The 24,294-nt window shown below is 38.1% G+C and overlaps 1 protein-coding gene across 1 annotated transcript in view; it reads left to right on the top strand.

Moving 5' to 3' along the window:
* MAN1A1 (mannosidase alpha class 1A member 1) overlaps nucleotides 1–24,294 on the top strand; it is a 161,051-nt gene that overhangs the window by 119,265 nt on the left and 17,492 nt on the right. The window contains exons 7-8 of the mRNA XM_046676214.1: nucleotides 16,282–16,405; nucleotides 18,382–18,475. Of these exons, the coding sequence (XP_046532170.1) occupies nucleotides 16,282–16,405; nucleotides 18,382–18,475 (218 nt within the window). The remainder of the gene's footprint in view (nucleotides 1–16,281; nucleotides 16,406–18,381; nucleotides 18,476–24,294) is intronic.

The following is a 24,294-nucleotide window of genomic DNA, read 5'->3' on the forward strand; positions in this document are numbered from 1 at the left end:
AGGGTCCAACCTGGTGGCTCAGTGGTTAAGTTCACATGTTCCACTTCAGTGGCCCAGGGTTTGCCAGTTTGGATCCTGGGTGTGGACCTACACGCCGCTTGTCAAGCCATGCTGTGGTAGGCGTCCCATATGAAATAGAGGAAGATGGGCATGGATGTTAGCTCAGGGCCAGTCTTCCTCAGCAAAAAGAGGAGGATTGGCAGCAGATGTTAGCTTAGGGCTAATCTTCTTCAAAAGAAGAAAGAGGCTGTGAATATTCTAGACATGAAACAAGAACATAGTCTTAACAGTGTTTAGTCTGCTACTTAAAAAGGGGTAGATATTTATTCATATTTGTTAGTATATGCAAAAATTATTTTTGGAATGCAATTTAAGAAATAAACAATAGTGATTATCTGTGGAAGAGGGAATAGGAAAAGAGTGGATGGGGCAGGAATTGGAAGTAAACTTTACTTTTTTTATGCTTTTTAATATTTTGAAACATTTTATATCTAAAAATATCTATTGAGAGAGGGAGAATATGGTCTTAAATTACCATTAAGAATTGGATACTTAAAAAAATAGAAAAATAATGTTTTCATGCTCAAAGGACTGAGATTTTGGTAAAGCATTGGGCTTATGGATCTAGTAACTGTTGTTGACCTGGACATTGAGAGTTCATTTTTGAAGCATTAAAAAGCTGAACTCGTTTTACTTTGTTGCAACATAGCAGCATTGTTTTTCTTCTTATCTCTTTATAACATGTTTGCACTGGGGAGTTTTATTTTAAAGAAAAAAGTATACTATAAGTCGGTTTTGTATATATTACTTTCTTCTTTTTTAAAATAGTACTTTGTTTCAAATAAATAAATACTGACTGGTAATATCTGAATTTTCACTGCTAATGAATTCCTTTTGCTCTCCTAGACTCAGGAAATTGGCTAATTAACCCCTAACGTATATAGGAGCATGAAAAATGACATGCCATAGTATATGAAAGAGTGGAACACGTGTTGTAGAAATAGTCAGACCTGGTGTGGAACCACATCCCATCCCCCGCACTTAACTGGAGACCTCGGGCAAGTCGCTTAACCTTGCTGAGTCCCAGATTCCTTTGGTAAACATTAAGATAATACTGTCTACATGGTCGTTGTGAAGATCAATTGAATTATAGAAACAACCTCCTACCTGTCACAGTTTCATTTAAAGGAGGCACCTGTTGGCTATTTTTAAAGTGTGGATTACCAATGAGTCTATGAGATTTTCTTCATGGGTTACAGGTAATTCTAACGAGAATGAAATTTAAACTATTTTACTTGCAAATAAGACATATGAAAAGTAATTTAAATTTAAAATTTAGTTTAATTTCAAAAACAAATATTTTACACCAATGTCTCTTCCAACTTGCCAAGTGAAATAAATTCTTGGGTTACCAAACCTTTACCTTTTGGAATTTAGCTTTAGACTTTCAGTTGGGTTTAACCCACTGGTTCACAGTTGTTCGGACAGCAGTTTGGAAATCGTAATGTCCTTTACAAACATTACACGTTGTCTCTATTACAGTAGTTGGCGTAATGAGCAAGTTTGGAGCCAGGGAAGATTTCTGTGGTAGGCTTTTTGAAATCATTCTAAAGTGAATCTTGTAGTAAAAGTCCCCTTCTGGCAGGGGATAATTTAAGAGAATGAACTTTACTAATTTTCTGTGCATATGGATATTCATAAATAGATTTGTTTTAAATAGTGATTCTGTAAGGACTCATAATTGATTATTTAGCCACCTTACAGAAAGGATATGCTGCGTCTGTCCAGAACAGATTCAGATTTCTTTGCTCTGGGAAGGGAAAAAAAAAAATCACTGGACAGGATTTCGTACTCTTCCTGAGTAATTCATATAATGTGTGGTCCCTCTGTGCAGCTGTTTTTTACTACTAGAAATATTTTTTAAATTACCTTTTTGTGGAAGACTTGCAAGTTATGTAAGAGCTCTCGTAAAGTGCTGCGTATTTGGCAGTTGTATAGCAAATTAAAGTGCTTTAAGAAAGTTGGCTGTTAACAGTAGCAGTTTGTTACATTTTTAAATCTTGGGAATGCCTTACTTGGTTTCATTATTACTTGTCTTATACTTTCTATCTCCAAGTGAACATTTGGTGAATTTATTTTTATTGAGTAGACATCTCTAAAATCGAAGAGAAAAACCCAAAAACAGATTTCTTTCAGTTAACTAAATGTCAGTTGCTTAATGCAAAAAATAAAAATACTTTTCTTTATAGCTTCAAAGCACTTCCCTGTGCATCATCCCATTGGATCCTGCTAGAATCCTGCAAGGTGGGTTGGTCCCGGCTGACTTTGTTTTAAAGATCAGGGGATTGTTGCCTTAGAGAGTTAGGGGCCTTGCCCAAGGTCACACCTGAAAATTCTCTAAATGCGTAAATAATGTTTAAGGATTATCTGGCCCGTTCTCTGATTTACCTGTAGCCCCTCTGTTGTCTAAATTCTTCTGAATAAAATGTTCTCCATTGTTGTTTGAAAGCGGCTTTTTTTCTCCTCTCTTAATGGGGAAATATTGATGAAACTACTAAATCTCTATAGGGAAGAAATTATTCAGTAAAATTTTGCAGTAAGATCAAAAGAGAAAGAAATACTAAGAGAAATTAACTTTAGAATACTTAAATATTCCGTAGCTAATATTAGCTCAGCCATTGAACAGATGAGCCTAATACAATTTAAAAAGGTGAGAACTGACCTCAGAAAAATACTTATAGTTTAAAAACATAAATTTTATACTACTTAAATACAATGATACTATGATTTTCACTGAGTTTAACTTAAAGGAGTTATTGCCCAGATTTTCAGAATGTTTAAAATGTGATCTTGAGTGATGGGAGAAGACTTTCTAAATAGGGCACAGAACCCAGAACATATATACAGGAGAAAACGGAAGTTTTTACTAAACAAAAATTAGTATAGCAAAAAAATGACTAAAATCAAAAGATAAATAGCAAATTGGGAAAAAAATTGCAAAACACATGATAGACAAAAGGCAAGTTTTTTTAATGTATAAAAGAACTCTTTTTAAAAGCATTAGTATGGCTATAGATGGTTAATGTGGTATGATTGTAGTATTTAAAAATTAGAAGAGATCTACCTATTTATTAATAGAGGATTGGTTTAATAAAATGTGATTATCCATTTTACAGAATATTCTTATGCAGCTGTTAAAAATGATTATCCTATGGACCTTGAGGTTACCATGCTAAGCAAAATAAGTCAGATGGAGAAAGACATATACTGTATGATTTCACTCATATGTGGAAGATAAAAACAACAAGAGGGGCCAGCCTGGTGGTATAGTGGTTAAGTTCATGCACTCCACTTTGGCAGCCCAGGGTCACAGGTTCGGATCCTGGGCACAGACCTAGCACCACTCTTCAAGCCATGCTGTGGTGGCATGGCACATAAAATAGAGGAAGTCTGGCACAAATGTTAGCTCAGTGACAATCTTCCTCAAGCAAAAAGAGGAAGATTGGCAACAGCTGTTAGCTCAGGGCCAATCTTCTTCACAAAAAACAACAACAAACACATAGATATAGAGAACAGACTGATGGTTGTCAGAGGGGAAAGGGATGGGCGGAGAGTCAAAAGGGCAGAGGAGGACATTTGTAGTATGGTGACAGAGGGAAGCTAGACTTTTGGTGGGGAACATGATATGGTGTATGCCGAAGTCAAAATATGATGTACGCCTGAAATTTATATAACATTATAAACCAATGTGACCTCAATAAAAAATAAAAGGAAAAATGCCTGACACTGGCACATAAGTATTTGTAAAATAAATTAATAATAGAAGAGAAAAAAATGCTCATCCTAGAAATGTGTCTGTGATGAGCTACTAATTCAGACGGATCCTTGCAAAGTAATGTATACAATGTAATGCCATTTTATTGAAAAGGACAAATCCTTGGCATACATACAGTCTGCCCTCCGAATCTGAGGGTTCTACGTCTGCAGATGGAACCAGACACAGATGGAAAGGCCTACAATGGTTGTGTCTGTACTGAACGTGTACAGACTATTTTTTCTTGTCATTATTCCCTAAATGCTACAGTATAACAACTATTTACATAGCACTTACAGTGTATTAGGTATTATAAGTGATCTAGAGATGATTTAAAGTATACAGGAGGATGTGCATAGGTAATAGGCAAATATTGCGCCATTTTATAGTATAAGAGACTTGAGCATCCACAATTTTGGTGTCCATGGGGGTCCAGCACCAAACCCTGGTGAGATACCAAGCGACAACTGTATATCCATATGTTTGTATGCATATGGGTGGATAGTATTGATTAACTAGGATTGGCAGGTGGAAGAAATTGCAAAGAGGTAGGGATATAATATTAGCTTTTTCTCAATTCATGTTAATGTTGTTTCACTCAGAACAGTGAGTGTGCATTGCTTGTGTAATTTTTTAAACTGTATAAAAAATAATAGAAATGGGAGAGGCGGTAATATCAATACATAAACGGGACGAGTTCGTAAATACATGCATTGCCTATTGAACGTCAGAAGCTCATAAATACAGAAATGCAAATTAAAATAGCATTAAGATGTTACTTTTTGTGGCCGGCTCCATGGCTAGGTGGTTAAATTTGCGCGCTCCGCTGCGGCGGCCCAGGGTTCGGATCTTGGGCGTGGACGTGGCACCGCTCATCAGGCCACGTTGAGGTGGCATCCCACATCCCAGAACTAGAAGGACGTGCAACTAAGATATACAACTGCGTACAGGGGGAGTTTGGGGAGATAAAGCAGAAAAAAAAAAAAGATTGGCAACAGTTGTTAGCCCAAGTGCCAATCTTTGAAAAAACAAAAAGACGATTGGCAACAGTTGTTAGCCCAGGTGCCAATCTTTAAAAAAAAAAAAAAGGATGTTACTTTTTACCTAGCAGGTTCACTAAGTTTTAAAAATTTGATGGATGCCCAGAGTTAGGAGTTAGAACATTCTCATGTGTACTTAGAGGGAGTGTGTGTTGGGGCAAACTCTTTAGAGGATTATTAGGTGGTGTTTATTAAATTTTAAATGCATACTTTAGAACCTAGAAATTCCACATGTAGGATTTTATCCTGGAGTCCTACTCATGAATATGCAACATTTTCATAATAGGAAACCTTGAGACAAAAGAGAAATAGTGGAATAAGTCACTGTACACTCATGCACTGGAATAGTATGCAGCTATAATGAGGTACAGCACCAAGATACTTTACTTTTTCATGAAAATGTGTAGTAATATATGGAAAATACTTCCATTTGTATTTTCAAAAATGTTGTCTAGTGACCATGTACTAGGAAATTTTGGAGAAGATGTCAGTAAATTATGGGTGGTGTTTACTCTGAGAAATAATAGTAGGATCTGGAGTTTCCATTACATCATCTTTTGTATGTTTTCCATTTTTTTGTCATATGCATGTTATTTTCATAATTTTTAAATAATTTCAGAAAAGCCATTGCAAAAGAAAGGTTCCTCAAATTGAATAAATTGATCTTTGTAAAAAACCAAAAAAAGAAAAATTAAAATGATCACATTCGGGTTTTTTCCTTGTAATTGGGAATGATGTTTATTAGAGCAAAATCTGAAAAACAGAACTCTTGCTTTTCTTCGTCATGCCTGCTCCTACGGCAGCCTTCCCTGCCTTCTGAAATGGTGTCAGAACCTCCCTAGCTGCTAGAGCCAGGAAACTGGAAATCATCCCTGATTCTTGTCCTTCATCCCCAGATTTAATTCTTCCTGACAACTCTTACCTCCGGAGACAGCCCAAATACTTCCACGTCTGTCCATCTCTCCTGTTGGCCCCTAGTCCAGGCCGCCATCTGTCTCTCGCCTGGATACCTGTTTGCTTGCTGGCTTCCGGTCTTGCTCCCATATAGTCCATTCTTCCCACAGTGAACTTCCAGAGTGAACTTTTAAATATGTGAATCCGATTTCATCACCTGCTATTTAAAACCTAGAGTGACTTCCCATTGCACTTAGAATAAATCCAAGTGCTTGCTCTGGCCTACAGGTCCCTGTGTGACCTGCCACTTTATCAGCTCTCCAGTATTCCTGTCACTAGAGTCCCCTCACTGTCCTTCAGCCACACAGCCAGCCTTCTGTTTGCACACTTTGCAGACTGATGCCCGCCTGGGGGCACTTGCAGGAGCCATTCCCAGGTCTTCACTGACAGGTTCATTTTTATCTTGCTTATCTCAGCTTGAAGGTCTCCCTTTCAACATGGTCTTCGCAACAAGCCAGTCTGAAGAAGCTCCCTGTCAGACACCATCACATCATCCTGTTTTATTTTCTTCTCAGTGCTTAACATTACAAGATAATCGTGCTGTTTTTCACCTTGGCATTCTACTATTAACTGAAGTAGGTAACCTTAAATTCCAAGAATGTGCCTTTTCACCATGGGAGCCAAGAGAGCATTTCCATTTTGAATGGGGGGAAATAGCCCATAAACATTGTTCGTATTCTTAAGTTGACATTCAAGGAAAAAGAAGTCACGCATCACAGCTACAAGTTTTATTTTGTACCCAGAGTAGCCTCAATCCATAAAACCCAGGAATCCTCCTACCAGTTCATTGCTTTCTTTCACAACAGTTCATTTCAGACAATATGTGTTTGGAAAGTCTGGTCTTACTTAGTCTAGTATAATTTGTCCTAAGTTCAGCCTCTCCCCTTCCATTCCAGATTCCTCTATCTCTCCGAGATTCTTTTCATGACATCACCAAACCCTATCCTCAGCAGCTTAAGAACCACAGTGTTTACGGCTTAATTATTACATAAAATTCTCTACACCAGCCCTTTGCATTGTACTCTTAATGACATGGAAAACCCAAACTCATTTAGCAGAAGGTAGAGAAGGAAGGTTTTTTCCTCTCTTCCTTTTCCTTAAAGGTAAAATGAGAGAGATTATTCTTTCTGATTTCAAAATAATACTTTGATGTTTTCATTTGAGCATTTTGTGATGTTTTGTAACTAATTAAATTACCAAAGGCTACAGTTTTTTATGTCAACACTCATTTATCCGAGTATTTCCTTAAAGGTAAAATAATGATTGTATGGTCTCAAAATACTGTATTGCTGTTTTCATCTTTGCATTGCACGAGCTAACACACATTAAATAAAGATTTCTAAAAGTTACAGTTATGTCTGTCAGCAGTCGGATATTTTGAATATTCTTCTAGGAAATAGGTAGTTTTACTGTCAAAGTTCCACCAACCATTTACTTAGTATTTTGAAACATTTTTTAATGTTAATATCAGCATTAGGGGTCTACCAAAAGTTTAAACTATGTAAACTACCCATTTTGATTATTCTTACTCTGTAAAAGCGGTTGGGAGTTTAGTTAAATTTTTCAGTATTTTTTTCCTATAATATAAAGAATCTTAATTACTGAAAATATATAAACATGAAAATTAAAGGTAAACATAAAAGTGTCAATACATGTAAAATAGTTTAACTACAAGTAATAAACTTTGCTTAGAGTACTTCCTGAGTTTTATAGAAAAAAATATGGCTTACAGTAATGTTAGAAATGGATTTGTTGCTGAAGTAGATAAATCATCAAATTACGGCATCTGTGTGCATATCAAATTGAGGAGGTGATGGGTGGTAAGAGAAATAGAATTATATCTCTGCCTTTAGGTCATCTTCTGCAGTTAGGGAGACAAGCTTAAGCATGCAAAAAGTTAAATAACAGAGAAGATGTCGCCAGGCAGCATAGCATGAATTATACACAGATGATCCTTTAGGACAAAACAGGACAGGCGTTGATTCCATTGTAGCAGTTAATATTCTGTTGACAAGGATACCTGTCTTTATCGTTGAGTTTTCCTCAACAATTTATTCTTCCTCTTTATTCTTTTTCTCGTTATCCTCTTTATTCTTTTCTAATCTTTATGTTTTTAAAACTTTAGCTGCCAAACTGTTTCGTAACACAGTTTTCCACAACCTCTAAACCATAAGTTGTAGGCAGACGGCAGGAAAATGAGAATGAAGTAGCTCGATAGCTTTATTCGCCAGCATCTGTTCCATGTAATTCCTGAATCTGTTCTTACCACAAGCTATGCACACATTTCTGTTTGTGTGATTCTTCTCATATAAAAATCAAAAATTCAGGAAAGCTACCGTTTTAAATTATAAAGTGGCTTAATTAACTGTCTGGTTTCTTTTGGTTGGTTAGATTTCCATTCGATGTTAAGAGAACTATCTGAATTTACATAATGCACCTTAAAAAAGAACACACTAATTATTGGCTCTGACGACCTAGACATCATCTATTTTCTTGAACTTTCTTGCTGTTAATTCATCGTTTGGGAATTTGAATAGCATTTTTAGCATTAGCTACATTTTCCATTACAGGTTCCTTAATTTAGCATTTGTTTTACTGATCTTGCCTTAGAAACAATTTATTGCCCACTCTGAAGTACAGTGATAACTAATTTATTAAGCATCAGGGAATGAATCTTTCCCAATTACTCCCAACTACTTTAATGTCTGGAAAAGACCTATGGCGAGGATCTGCTGAACTTGGTGATAACATATCAGTGTGCTTCGTGTACCAGTCAGAGAAAGTTCACTTTCTTTTATAAAAATTTAATTAGACCCACTTGACTTCTTCCCTAAAGACCTCTGAGGAATGCCCATAGAAAGAACAGAAATAGTTCCCCAAAAACTGTTTTGCCTCTAGTTAAGTGCCTGTACAAAAATTGAATTGAGTTGCAGTTGATACCCCAACCCTCCAGAATTTCAGAGCAGGCCATCTTGACCATTAAAAAAACCTTAGCGTGTTTCCTCCAGAGCTTTGTGTCTGCGTTGCACAGAACCTGGCACATAGTAAGCCCTCAGTAAATTATGGGTGGCTGACTGACTCAGTCTTACTTGCTGAGTTTGGCAAGATGTACCCTGAAAGTGCTTATTTTTTTAACCTGTTGAACAAAATCATTTAATGTTATCCTCTTATACCTCAGACTTTCTGCCAAAAACTAGCATTAGTTTTGGCATAATTGATAGCTATTCTTTCCAATAGTAGCTGCTCCATAGCTTCAGCCATGTCTTAAGATCAGTAGTTCCAGACTTTTAGCTTTCATGGGGCAAGTAAAATTTCCCTAATTATTGAGAGACTGGCCTCAGGTTGCTAGTGTTTTTATTTCATCAAAAAAGGATACCAGGGGGCCAGCCCTTTGGCCAAGTGGTTGAGTTCACACACTCCACTTCAGCGGCCCAGGGTTCGCTGGTCCAGGTCCTGGGCACAGACCCACATACTGCTCATCAGGTCATGCTGTGGCAGCATCCCACATAGAAGAATTAGAATGACCTGCAACTACAATATAGAACTATGTACTGGGGCTTTGAGGAGGGAAAAAAAGAGGAAGATTGGGAACAGATGTTAACTCAGGGCCAATCTTCCTCACCACCAAAAAAAGGATACCAGAGCCAGCCCTGATGTCTCAGTGGTTAAAGTTCAGCGTGCTCCACTTTGGCAGCCTAGGTTCAGTTCCCAGGCCTGGAACCATACCACTCGTCTGTTAGTAGTATGTGTGGCGGTGGCTCACATAGAGGGACTAGAGAGACTTGCAGCTAGAATATACAACTATGTACTAGGGCTTCGGGGAGGAAAAGAAAAAAAAAGGATACCAAAAACAACAACAACAACCGACCTAATATCATTATTTCATTGAAAAAGAAAAAGATTAGCTTAACGTCACAAAAATAAGGACATAGATCCAGAATAAAAGACAGTCATTTAAACTGAATAAAATTTAGCCTGCATAAACATTTACCATCCTGTCTTTATTTTCCTCATTTCACCATATATCAACTCTTAGAAATCACAACTTCAGAACACTGCAAATTTGTGATAGTAAACTACGTGATCAGCCTAGAGAGGATGTTTTTCTTAAATTGGCTCTAAGAGGGCATTTATGGTGACACTCAATATGGGATATTATTATTTAGATATAAGTTGGAATGGGAACTAATGACACAAACCTTTCATTGTTGTTTCCTAATTTTATTAAGTGAAGCATGTATTGAGCACCTCTGTTTCTTGGCACTGCCCTAGACTTTGGGGTTACACAGGTGCATAAAGCAGGGTCTCTGTCCTTGAAGATCTTAAAAATCTAGTAGAACTGAGCAATCCTGGCCATTCTGATTACAGAAAGAGGCTGTAAACAGAATTTGGAGAATTAAAAACTGGGGTCAGTACTGATTTCTTTTGGCTTGATCCATAGATGATCCATAGACCCATACAGTGAAAGACAGAGATAAATAAACATAGCCAAATTTCACTGTAGCCTTGGATCTTAAGTAATGTCTCAGGATGATGATATGTGTTAAACTCTTATAGTAATGGAACAATTATATCTAAAAATCAAAAGAAGAGGATGTCTGGCAAAACTAGTATTTGTGAATTACCATTTCTGAAGATGGAATATACTATGCTTGTGTTCCCTCCTGAAGTTCATTAGTAAAGTGTCTGGTTATAAATGCTTGTCTGTAGCTCCCCCTTCCTCAGTTTTAAAGAACTTGATGTGATGATTTACAACAGATGGATTTGAAATATCCCAAGAGTTCTAGAGGCTACCAAATGTGGTGGGATATAATAAGCCCAGGCTGCAAAGAGAAATAACTCTGCAAACAGTGGACATTTATGCCTCCGATACCCATTCCCAGATCCATCCTCATTATCAGTTTAGACAATTAAACTAACATCTTCCAGCTGGAATCCATGTAGACATTTTTGTATGAAAATAAGTTGGCTTTAAAAAAGAACTCGACATACCACTGAATTGTTTCTGGTGGCAAAAACATAAAAAATAAATAAGCTTCAATGTCCATCAGTAGGAGCATGTTTAAGTAAATTAGAATATGTCCATTAATCAGATACTATGCTCTCAACCACAGTGATGATGTACATTGATTGGCATGGGAAATGTCCATGAAAAAAAGTAATGTATATTTAAAATGTGTACAGTATGATTTCTTTTTTTTTTTAAGTACAGTAAAGTAAATGTGCGTGTATGCCCACACCTCCTAAAAGCACTGAAATGCTTTCTCATCAGTACTGCTAGCCTTTTTGGCATGGTGCTCCCAAAACCTAATGATAGGATATCCCAATTTGCCCAATAACTGGACAGAAGCTACATTCCACTAATTTGCGGTCTATCGATAGTGTTAGCAAAGAGATCTTACCCAAAGGACGGCTGGAAAGCAGAAGGTTGGTCTCTTTGGGCCTCAGAAGCAGGTTATTTACGGAATTAGGGAGGGTTTCTCACCAGCTGAGACTTTGGAACCCCAGCCTCTCCTCCAATCCTAGATAGTAAAATACAAGGACAGTAGTATTGAGGGTAAGGATAAACTAAAATAATAAGTATTCCATTTCAATTCTATATGAAATAATCACCCATAAGAGGCAGCAAGATATGGCTAATTTTAAAACATTATTTTGACCCTTGGTTAAAAGCTTTGAGTGTGGAAATTCTTTGCAGATTTAACCCACATGCCGCTGTTCAGAAGGAGTAAGCTATGGATTACGAATTAATTCAGTCAAATGGCTACCCTGTGTTAGCCACCTTTCCCTGTGGGAAAGCACTCATGGAGGTCGTCCTCCCAGTCAAGTTTTCTATGAATGAGCTACAGTAGAATCTTGATGCGTCTTGGAATGCCAGTCCCTGGAATTGTTAGTCCAACTCTTAGTGAGGTCTTAGACTACGGACTTGAAACACTGGCACTGTGCAAACCATTTTAGGAAGGAGACATTTGAAATAAGTAAAGCGGAAATTGCTTAATCTCACAATCAGTTAGTTTTGGGAATACAGTTAAATGAAACAATCATTCACGAACTTTCTAATTATTCTTTCCTAATTTGTGCTAAAATCCGAAAGGAATAATATTGGATTATCTGCTTTGTTGAATTAAATATCCCTGTGTGTCTCTCTATTTGCATACAGAAGTAAGGCTTTACCATAATACATAGAATGTGGGGAATTTTTTTCTTCCAAAACTTATTAACTCCAAAACCCCAAGGCGTAACCTATATTCTGGACTATGAACATGAAGGGAGTTTGTTTACTGATCAGCTAATCAGAAATTAGTCAGGCAAGAATCCTCTAGATAAGTCTTCATTGGCCCATTTCCCATTTTGCCTAGAATAGCAAGCAGCAAGGAAGAGTAAACTGAAAGTCATAGCTAATGAAATCTGGTGGTTTTTTAGAATTGTTTCAGTTCTGTAAATTCTTTATTTGTTGCATTTGATTATACAAACTAGTCAAATGTATTTGTTAATGATCCAAATTATATCCGAGCAATCACTATAACACATAACTTTCAGTAGCTCGATTTAAGATTATTTTGAAGGGCTATACCATCAATCCAGAATAACCCTGCAGCTACTTGATTTATTACAAGCTCCAGGAGAAGAGTTAGCAGCTCTCCTGTGGGATTCAAACGTGAGTAGAATAGCATCATTAGTACTGTAGCTCCTTTCTCTGGCACTATTAACCATTCCCAGGAGGGAGAAGGAAAAATATATAATGCACGTTGCTTATTAGAGCTATGAGGTCAGTAAATAATTATACCTTCTTGCTTTTGAGTACAGTAGGATGAGGAAGCATATTATCACTGGTAATAAACTACATTCAAATTATAGTCTCTAAAGCAACAACATAGTATTCCACATTTTCAAAAGAATCATAGCAACTCGATTTTTTTAAAGACATGTTTCTAATTGCGATTGCCAAAATCAGTTATTTTTTGTTGTAAGGTTTTATTTTCAAAGAATTATTTCCTTTGTAGACTACTGAGAATTTACTTTCATTAAAAATTGAAACATATATTAAATAATACTCCAATTTAAAATGGGAGAACTGGGGATTGGAGGGAACAGAAATAAATGAAATGAGAGTGATAGCAAAGTTTGAAGTTCTGTTCTAGGATTCTTTGAACCAAACGCTTGGCAGCTCCCCAAATCATGTTAATTGCCTTTTTGTGTATACATTTCCATATGCTGACTCATCATTTTGACTCAAAATGCAGTCATTATAACAAAATTGGGGATATTTAAATATTCTTCCCTTTCATGCCTGCCGTATGGAACTAATAGTTTCTGAACACAAACTGTTATCTTTAAAATATTTTTCTAAAATATTATTAGTGTTTGTAAAATAAAGTTAAAGGACACTACGACAGCCTTTAAAATACTGTGATAATGGAGCTGAAGTTAAAGACATTTTCAATCCTCTGCTCCCTCAGATGAGATTTATTCTGACCCCAGAGGTCTAGAAAGCTTAGAGCCTTTGGTATCATGGGAGGCCCTGGGCACCCTAACCCCCAGACCAAGGGAGCTGAGCTCTCTCTGGACTCATTTCCCTTTATCACAAACCGACCATGTTGGTGTCAAGTGCCCACTGTCCATATATATCATTTTAGAAGTTAGAGTCATACAGATAAATAGACTCCTCAGTGGACTTGTAGAATTTAGAGAAAAAACAGATCTTAGAAGTCATTCTATGAGTGACCAGAACTTAGTTCTGACTCACTGCACATTTGCTGTGCATGTAGGCAGCTGTTTCCCCAACGTGTATGTATTTTAGCAGTTTTGGCCCATAGTGTGTGCCCCGTGTTCTCCCCCCGCCAATCTCCAGGTCTTTGCAGCTTTGCCCAAGAAAAAGTGAGTGGCCTTATTTAATATCTAGATATAATGATGTCCTCTACGATTTCTTGAAACCCTTCCCTGACTTATATATAAGAGCCAGCACAACTGTTAATCTTATAATTTTACTGAAATAAATGAATTCTTCAGGTTGAAAAGATGTTAACCAAAGCCATTCTTTCCTATAAAATACCATCTATTCTAAACCCAGTATGACTTATCCTTTGCTAGTGCTTTGAATGTTCTTGCTCCCTATATAATTAAACAGTGATAGAAAAGAGCACTGTTTGCCTTCTAATATGAATGTGTGCAAAGAAGTAGAAAGAGAGAATATATGTATAACCCTTTTTAAATCTTAATTTTTTTAACGTACTGAATTTTTTTTCAGTATGTCTCTAGTTTTCTCTTGATTAACTACATTAATAGCAGGGAACAAATGCCTGGATACAAAAGCAATTTGAATTTTAGTGCTTTTTAGTGCCACCACACCCTCTAATATCCTGAAATGAAAAGAACCCGTCCCTGAGGATCTGGAAACGGCCGGGGTCCCCAGCATACTGTCCTCTTCCTTCTCCAAGATGAAGTCCTCATTCCTTCTTACCCTGATATTGTGGCTTTGTTTTTAATAGTTTCTCTAGAACATAGAAATTTGTAGTTTTGTTTAATAGGTTTGTTGACTTTGGTCAGTGATGAAATGGTTGGAATAAAAAAAATAATATGTCATGACAACAAATTAATAACCAATTACTGTGTGCATTTGCCATATGTTAAAATTTGAAAGTAGCTGTTCATCCTATTTGGATGATTGAATACTCCTTTAATCTAAGCCAACCAGGAAAATAAAAACTGACTCACGTTCCCAGAACTTAATAAATATAAGGCATTTTCTACAATAAAGGAATAGGTGATTTTCCAATCTTAGTCTTACTTTTTATTAGATTTACTGTAAATCTATGTTTTGGAACAAAATCTAGATTTTGCTCTTAAAAGAAATGAAGCAAGTGTGAAGGCAGCCTAGAATGTCAAATATCAGGCATCCTCACTAATTTCCTTTTCTTCAGCAGCCCTGCAGCAGAAGCAATGACAGAACTGGAAGGGTTTACTCAGAGTTGCAGATGATATAAGGGGGTAGGAAATCTAGAGGACACCAAGAGCAGTATTTAAATAGAATCCAACTTGGAAAGAGAGGAAAATCAAACGTCCACAAGCCTCCGAGATCTGGCCTCAACTTCATCTTATGCTTTCTCTCCTGCCACCTTCCGGTCCATCCACTCACCAGTATCCGGAGCCGCCCCCAGTTTCTGGCTAGACCTTCTGCTGTGCACTCTCTCCATGTCCACATTCTCCCTTCCACCATTCTTCCCTCACTAATTCTTAGTCATCCTTCAAGAATCAACTCAGGACCCTTCTTCTTGAAAGAATCTGTTCTGATCCCCATCATGTCGGATTGCCTGTTCTGGCTCTAGTTGCTGAGAGAACTCATCACCCACTTTTCCTGACATTTACCATATTCAGTTGGAACTATTTATTCTTTCATTCCACTAGACCCATTACCCTATAATGTCTTTGAGAAAAGCACAATTTATTCGTCATAACCATCCTTGTAACCCAGTGCCATGCATAGTCCCTGGCAAATACGCGTGCAGTAGATGTGCCTCTGAACTAAAACCAAAATGAGGGTTTTTGGCTTTATGCAAGGGAATTTATTGGTCGGGAGACTCATTGACTTTATTCTTCATCTGAATTATCACATACATCTTGATGTTTTATGTGGCTTCCCAGAAATAACTGTACCCAAGAATATGACCATGTCTCAAGAGCCACTTTATGTGTATTTCTGTGTGTGTGTGTGTGTGAGTGTTTTTAGGAATAACTCTTTTTAAGAAGCATTTCTCCAAGTGAAGCCATGAGGCAATAATTTTTGAAGCTCCTGCCTTTGACCCCTTTCATATTTGAATTACATAGTTTTTGGAAGTTCTTGAGCATAGATTAAATAGGTCATGGAATGAGTGAGTGCCTTAGAAAATATACTTAGAAAATAGGTAAAATAGTGTCAAGAGAAACATAAGAAAGGAAGTCTAGTAATTGGATAAAGGGTTTGGAGAGGAATCGAGCAAGTATATACCTAATGAATCTTTGAAATTTATCTTATATCCAAGAAAGATTTTGTACATAATGTGAATATCTATAACAGTTCGTGGAAACTCAGGTTGAAATTAATTAAAACGTTAAAGGGCTTTGAGTGGGATTTGGGGCATGGTGGGAGTGTTTTGGTCTAATTTGGTTTTATATTCCACTTGGAATGGGTGTGCATCTCTATATGGTCTGGTCAGTACCTTCCAAAATATTTGTCTGTTCATCAACAGCGAGTACAAAGCAACGTCTTTCTGACTTAAGTCAACACTAATTTTCAATTTGGAGATAGGAATCAAAGCCTGAAATCAGGAGCCAGTCAAAGACCACAGTGCTGGGTATTTAGAAATATCCAGAGCGGACTATTCACTGAGATGCCATTATTCAAAAGCTGTCTCTTTCATTCTGCTATTTAGAGCTGCAAAAAAAACACCCAGAATTAGTCTGACCCATAACTCTTCAATCTCTTCTCTTCTTTAGTGGGATTGGAAGGAACTGGCCCTGGGCCTCAGGAGGCAGCAGTATTTTGGCAGAATTCGGAACTCTGCATTTGGAGTTTATACATTTGAGCCACTTATCAGGAAACCCCGTCTTTGCTGAAAAGGTGAGATTCTCCAAAATGCCTTGCATTGCAAAGCAGTACTTGTGAGAAGCAATTTCCTCTCTGGGGAGATTTAGTAATATTGGATGTGGAAAAGAACAACCAAGTGTAATTTGACATGGCTCTTGATGAAGTTTTGTTATATGCACCATTTCATTTAATCAGACTGCAAACCCCTGGTCTCTTCATGGCCCTGTGCTGACTCAGTGTGAAGGGGCCTGGCGTACATGTCTGCTTCTCTCTACCTCAAGCAAGTCACTTTAACTCCCTGAATTTTTTTCCTTATCTAAAAATATATAGTGTTGTGTGGACTTTATGAACCAAGTATGTGAAAGACTTTTTTAACTCGAAGTCTTATACAAATGTGAGGTAGCAATTGAATCTATTTCTAATTTTCAAGAAACAAACTCATAGATATTTGGATAAATTCATTCACCCTACCACTCTGCCCTTAGCTTTCACCCCATTTCTCAGCTCCCCTTTACAGCAAAACTCCTTGGAAGAGACATCCTTGTTATCTTCTCTTCTTGTCTCACATTCTCTTGAACACTTTCCAGTCCCACTTTTCTCCCTACCACATCTGTCACGGTGAGCCGTGAGCACCACATTGCCAGATCCAGTGATCATTCTCACCTTTCATCTTCCTTTCCCTCTCAGCATCGGATGCACATGGTTACTTCCTTCTCCATGAGACACTCTCTGCGCTTGGCTGCAGGCACACAATACTCCCCTGGTTTGCCCTTCCTCACTGGATGCTCCTTCTCAATCTCTTTTGTTGGATCCCCCTCATAGGCCCAACCTCTAAATACTGGAAAGCCCCAGGACTCAAACCGGGGCCTCTTCTTCTTATGCTCCGTCTCTGCTCTGTTTCATCCAGTCTCATGGGTTTACATACTATCTCTATGCTGTGGACTTCAAATTTATAATTCCAGTCCCAACCTGTCCACTGAGCACCAGACTCTATATCCAACTATCTATTCAATGTTTCCACTAAGAGGTCTGCAGGACAACTCCTACTTAAAATGCCTTAGACTCAACCCCCAGACCTGCTTCTACTCCAGTCCTCACTATCTTGGGAAATGGCACCTCAATTTACCCAGTGGCTCAGACGAAAAATCTTGAGGTCCTCTTAGTCTTCTTGGTAAAGCTCAGGTCCAATCCATCAAAAAATCCTTTGGCTCTATCCTGTACCTCTGCTGTCATTATGGTCCAAGGATCCATCATCTCTGCGGTAGCCACCTGACCACCACACCCTCTCTTGCCCCCAGTCACACCAAACCTGTAAACACACAAGTCTTCAATGGCTTCCCATGACACTCAGAATAAAATAAGCCCTCATGATGGCCTGTGAGGTCTGCGTGTTGTGGGCCCAGGCTTGTTCTCTTTGTTCTCGGACATTCTCCCTTTGCTTCCTCACCTCCAGCCTCAGTAGTCTTATAAACCCATTCTTTCCTCGGGGCGTTTGTACTTGCAGCCCCCTCTGCCCAGGTTGTTCCTCCAGTTTTCTACATGGCTTTCTCCTTTGCTCCTTTAAGTTTCTGCTCAAAGACTGTCCCCTCAGCCTCCCCAGATGACCCTGGCCAACACAGTACAGCCTCACCACCTCACATCACTCTCTGTCCCATTACCCTCTCGTATTTTTTTCATAGCATTTATTACCCCCTGACATGTTATACTTATTTATTTATTATCTGTCTCATCCCACTATAATGCAAATTCCAAAAGGGTAATGACTTCGTTTATCCACTGATATATCCCTAGTTCCTTGGATGGTGTCTGGCATGTGGTAGATCAGTATGGTTGCATTCACTTACTGCTATCATTTTTGTAAGCTGGTGGCAACCATCTTTGCTCTAATTCTACATCACTGAAATCAACCTTTTTGTTCTAACGTGGAAAAATATAATGAAGAAAGACAGAAGATTGGCACCAAAATTGTTTTTCAGATTTTCACAGTAACCTTTCATTTTCTGTTATAGGTAACGAATATTCGAACAGTACTGAACAACCTGGAAAAACCACAAGGCCTCTATCCTAACTATCTGAATCCCAGTAGTGGACAGTGGGGTCAATGTAAGTCAAAAGATTAGCATTGTTTTAGCTCTTTTTGGTACCCAGTACTGTTCTAGTAACAGAGAGAAGGAGCGCAAAAAAGCACAAATCTTGAGGAATGTTTAGAAAAGGGAAAAGGGGGTGTGGTTCCTTTAATAAACAGGCTTCTGTGGACAGACAGACTGTAAATGTTGCCAGGGATATAGATTGTTTATTATTCACGCATACTGTAAGCACGCTGACATATAAGCGCATTTAAAGCTGTTAACCCCAGAGGGAAGATCTGGTGAGGGTGGGGTGCGGATGTTAGCCTCTAACCAGCTGGTCATGTGGATAGAAGGGAAAATTTTTCCTTTGTGCTAATGGCTTTCAGGGTTTTGCACAGATCATCTTACTTCATAACATTATCTCTTTGCTTGGCTCCAAGATGAGAGAGGAGACTGAATCTATAAGGGTGGGAAATTGCAAGAACAAACAGTACTTTCCCTACTTAATTTTAAGCCAGCAGATAAAGGTTTCTTGCCAGTAGAGTAACCTTTAGAGTAAAAGAAAGTATTATGCCAGAAGCCCTCACTTCAGATCCTTAGGGACTTTGGCCAGCCATATAAAGATTCAGAGTCGTTGACAGAAATGGTCTCAAGCTGATTTGGAAAAACAGTGGTAGATTAAACAGCAACTGAGAGCAAATGAAGAATACTAAGTGAGATGCCTTGCTGTGCTGAGAGTATTAGCGATCCCTTAAAATTCTACTCTAATTTGAGTTTTTTCTTTATATTTAAAAAAATTTTAGATGATTATGCCTCACTGTTACTTTAGAGGGACTTTTCTTAAAGAATAATTTAGTAGAAAAAAATATGCTAAAATCTATGTCTGTGCGTTAGTAATGGCTATGGAAGGCCTAGCTCTTGAGACAGTAAGACCGTAATAAAGGGTGCCGCTTAAGCTAAGTGTGGTCTGCAGATCACCAGACATCCCTGAGACCTTTCATGGGATCTACAAGGTCAAAGCTATTTTTGTAATAATATCAAAACCTCCTCCCTTTTTCACTGTGTTGACGTTTGCACTTATGTTGCAAAAGCAGTAGTGGGTAAAACTGCTGAAGCCATAGAGAGAACCACAGTGGAGGCCCCAGATAGTACTAATGTTGTATTCTTCCCTGCAGATAACAACAACAAATAAAAAGATGTCTGTTTCACTTATGAATGTTCTTAAGGAAGCAAAATATATATATATTGATTCTGGTAAATCTCAACCATTGAGTACACATCTTTGTAATATTCTGTATGATTAAACGGAAAGAATGCTTAAAGCGCTTCTGCTGCATAATGAAAAATAGTGGTTGCCTCAAAGACAAGCTCTTGTGTCATCGTTTGAGCTGTAAGCTGAACTAGCCACTTATTGCTTCATGGGTCACCATTTTTACTTGGAAGAACAACCAAAGACAAACTGGTTATTCAGGCTTGCATAATTGGTAGACATGGTCACATAAATGTGCCTGTCACTTCAAAGAAAACTGACAGTATCTGTGCCAATGATAAGATTTGAGCTTCTTAAAAAAAATTGGAACTTTGGAAAACGTGTATATGCCGCCATGAACTGATTGCCTTTAACCAACACTTTAAGACGTTTTGGCTGAGATTGGTGATAATGTTAACAAATGTAGGGTTTTGGATACTGTATAATGAAATGTGTCAACAGCTGGAAGAGCTGCATAATTTAGTGAACCAATATTTTCCAAATGACCAGTGCATGCTGTTATAAAACCATATGTGAGAAAAAGACCCATTCAAAGTGCCAGGTAGCCCAATGGATTTTCATGTAACGGTACAAAAGTTCATTGATGTGGTTTCTAATTACACATTGCAACTAACTGTTAAAAAACTTTAACCTTTAGAAAACCACTTGTCAAGTTTTGTAGTACCAAAGAAAAATATTCACAATTATCTGAAAGGACTATTAAAATACCCTCTCCTTTTCCAGCTATAAATGTGTGAGGCTGAATTTTCTTCATGTGTTTCAGCCAGAAAAACGTATACTAAAAGATTGAATGTAGAGCAGATGTGAAAATCCAGTTGTCTCCTAGTACAGTAACATTAAAATGTAAAACAGTGTCAGTCTTCTCGCTAAATGTTGTTGTTTCATAAAATACAAAGTATTCTTATGAAAAAAACTGTATGTTAACATAATGGGTATATTGTTATTTTAAACAAATTAAGAAAATATTTTAAATTCTGTTTTAATTTACAAAATGGTAAATACGGAAAGATATTACATAAACAAGTTCTTCAGGGTGCTGATTCATTTTTAAGAATACAAAGTTGTGCTGAAACTAAAAAGTTTGAGGGCCACTAGAGTATTTGGGATAAAACACAACTCAAGTAGCTTTCTAAGTACAAGATGACTAGATCTGATTCTCTGAAAGGACAAGCATTTTTAGAGTTCTCCTCCTCACAAAAGATTTCAAAAGTTGAAGAAAAGTCTCTATTGTTTACTGTTTTCTTCCTGTGATTTGGGATTTAGAAGTCACTATGAAGAGGGATAAAAGGAGTCAGTTGTGCTGGAACAGCCCAGCTTCACCTTCTGGGTCACCATATCCCATGCATTTGGCCATGTTTCTTGGTACAAAGAGACCTTTATCTTTGGATTGCTTATGGCCGATTTCCTGATGGAAAAACAAACAGGGTTGATGAGTCTCCTGTCCCTCCTGCGCCACCCCCATCATATGTTCCAGCGTCAAGGAAGACACACTTATTTTTTCATTCTTTAATCAAGGCCTGCTTGGCCTTATCCAGGTCTTGACTTGTGCTGTTTCCTCAACCCCTTTACAACTCTTCCAGCCCCACCAAGGCCCAGCCCTCACCATTTCTTCTAGAGGCCTTCTTCTTCAAGACCCTCGTTGGAATTTGTTAGCTCCCGCTCCTCCTCTACTCACCCCCTTTCCTCCCGTATCCCAACACTTGGGTACTTTCCTATCACAATCCATTTCCTAATGATTCATATACATACCCACCTTCCTAGGAATCCAAAACTTTTGAGGGCAGTGACTTTGTCTTAGTCATATTTGTTAACCCAACACGTGGTATCTTGCACCTAGTAAAAGTTTACTTACTTGAATTTAGTGAATACTCATGCACTCTGTGTCCAGTCTCACTATCTTTCTGCCTCTGCTTTTAAAAATGGTTCTATTTGTTCTCTTTGAGCAGTTTGTCCCTGCTGCTCAATTGTGGCTGAGAGGCAGCATCCAGCCCTGCTCGCTGATAATATCTTGTGACTGTAGAGGCCAGATGTGGGGCTCTGTGTCTATAGACAAAACAACTGTCTCCCTTCTTTGATTAACATAACAACATTAAGATAGATATAGTGTTACTAGCATCATTAGGGGATTGCTTTGTGGAGAGAAGTTCAGATGAAGTCTACAAAGTATTAAAAAATGAAGATATTGAGTGTTCGTTTTTGTCTTGATTCTTTTGCTGTTTGCTTTGCTTTTTTCTCTTTCTAAGTATTAGGAATCCTTTTATGGAACCCATTCCTATTGGGAAGAAAAGAATAAATTGCCCCCTTTAGAGAAGAACATTAATATTTCAGTGACTATATATTACCTTTAAGCCATTCGGGAATAAAAATATCATATACGTTCTTTCTAGAAGTAGGCAGTCCTTTCCTGCTGATAAAATCAGATATGTTCTCTCCCACATCCACTAAGATATTTACACAGGACTCTGTTGCCAACACAAATAGTCATCCAGACATGAAGGAAGTTAGTGAGTGATATGCTAAATTATCAAAAAGACTTTCTCTTCTTTCTCCTCTGTGTTCCTTTATTTTGATTCTTTCCCAGTATGAAAATTTTACAGGCAGGAAATAAAAACCAGAAAATTAACCAGCACTTAACCAAAATTAACTAAAACAAATGTATTATTATTTAACCCTTTTTCCTTTTTTAAAAATCACCAAATGCCCAAACTTGCTTCTTCCATCCATTTGAGAATCATAACCCAAGGGGGAAGAAAATGAAGCTGCTTCTGACTGTTGGTTTTCAACTCTCATTGCTTTAACTCTGAAGGACATGTCTGGATCCCTGCCATCGTTTTCTATTACTTCATTTAGTCCTTGTTATTTCGACAGTTACCAGACGGTGACTTGCTTTACCATGCATCACTTGCCTTTGTCTCCTGCAATCATGTTTGTAACAACAGGGCTTGTTATTGATGAGATGGTACTTAGTCTGTTTAGTTTGTAAATGTCAGAGGTTTCTGTAGCGATTCATTTAGGAAACTGTAAAGGTCACTTCAAACGCTGCTATTTTAAGAATCAGCCTTCCAATTTTAAAAACACTAATTTTACATTAAAGTTAAAACTATAATTCTGGACTTTTTGCAATGAGAAAATAACATATTTAGCTACCTAAAAATATAGCCCTTCTGGCTTGAATAAGTAATCCTTATTAAGACTGACTTAGAATTTTGCTTTGTTCATCAGTTGTTTACTGAGTATCTAGGATGTTCAGGATACTTTCTAGGGGCAGATGTGGACTGGAAAACTTAATAGGTCTGGTCTCTGTCCTGCTGGATCATAATCTCAAGAAGGAGACAGAAAAAAATTCCTCCATTTTATGAAATTGCAAGTATGGTAGATGCATGCTATCAAAAAGCGTGTAACGAGGGAACCCAGTGGGCTGTCAGGGAAGGCTTCTTTGGGGGAAGCAACATTTGATCCCAGATGTGAAGTATGAGTGAGAATCACTAAATGTGGGGGAAAGGAGTCAGGGACTGCACTTCAGGCAGAGAGAGCAATGCCTGTAGAATCCGCAGGTGGGAAGGAGCCTGATGGCTTTTTTTTTTTTAAAGATTTTATTTTTTCCTTTTCTCCCAAAGCCCCCTGGTACATAGTTGTGTATTTTTAGTTGTGGGTCCTTCTAGTTGTGGTATGTGGGACACTGCCTCAGTGTGGCTTAATGAGTGGTGCCATGTCGGCGCCCAGGATTTGAACCGGCGATACCCTGGGCCACTGAAGGGAGCGTGCGAACTTAACCACTCGGCCATGGGGCTGACCCCTGATGGCTATGAGGAAGCAAAAGAAGGGCCAAATAGCAAGAGGGCAGAGAGCAAGTGGAGCAGGCCTGATGATATAGAGATTGAGATCACGCAGGGCCTCCCAGGTCTCCAAAGACCCAGAATTTGAGTCTTCCCCATTGAAGGCTTCAAGGAAGGGGTGATCCGATTCACATGTTCAAAGTACTCTGACATTAATGTGGGGAACAGATTGAAGTGGCACTGCCATTATAACTTTCTGTGATGACGGAAATGTGCTTTCTCTTCCTGGTCAGTACAGTAGCCAAGGACCACATGTAGCTGTTGAGCACTAGTATGTCTGGGGAACTGAATTTCTTAATTTTATTTTAATTAATTTATATTTAAATTGCCACATGCTATCAGAGTGCAGGAGACCAAATAATTGGCCATTGCAGACTAGAAGGCAGGAGATAGGGGTAGCTTGGGCCAGGATCGTATTGGTGAGGATGGGGAGGGGTGGATGCATTCAAGAGATCCTTAGGAAGTAAAAGCAGTAGCTGGGTAATTCACTGGATGTGAGAGTGAGAGAGAAGAAGTCAAGAGTGATTACCTGATGTCTCACTTGTGCAGTTGAGAGGATAGTGGTACCACTTGGTGAGACAGGGACCAGAGCCGAAGATAAAGTTGAGGAGGAAAAGACAATTCACTTTTAACCTGTTCACTTTTAGGTCTCCATGTAGCCCTCCAAGTGGAGGTGTTGGGTAGGTGTCAGGAGAAAATTGTCTTGATAGCTGTATAAATACAGACTGGCTTTTGTATAACTAAGTC

This window comes from Equus quagga, chromosome 11 (assembly GCF_021613505.1).
Source record: "Equus quagga isolate Etosha38 chromosome 11, UCLA_HA_Equagga_1.0, whole genome shotgun sequence".
Classification (NCBI taxonomy): domain Eukaryota; kingdom Metazoa; phylum Chordata; class Mammalia; order Perissodactyla; family Equidae; genus Equus; species Equus quagga.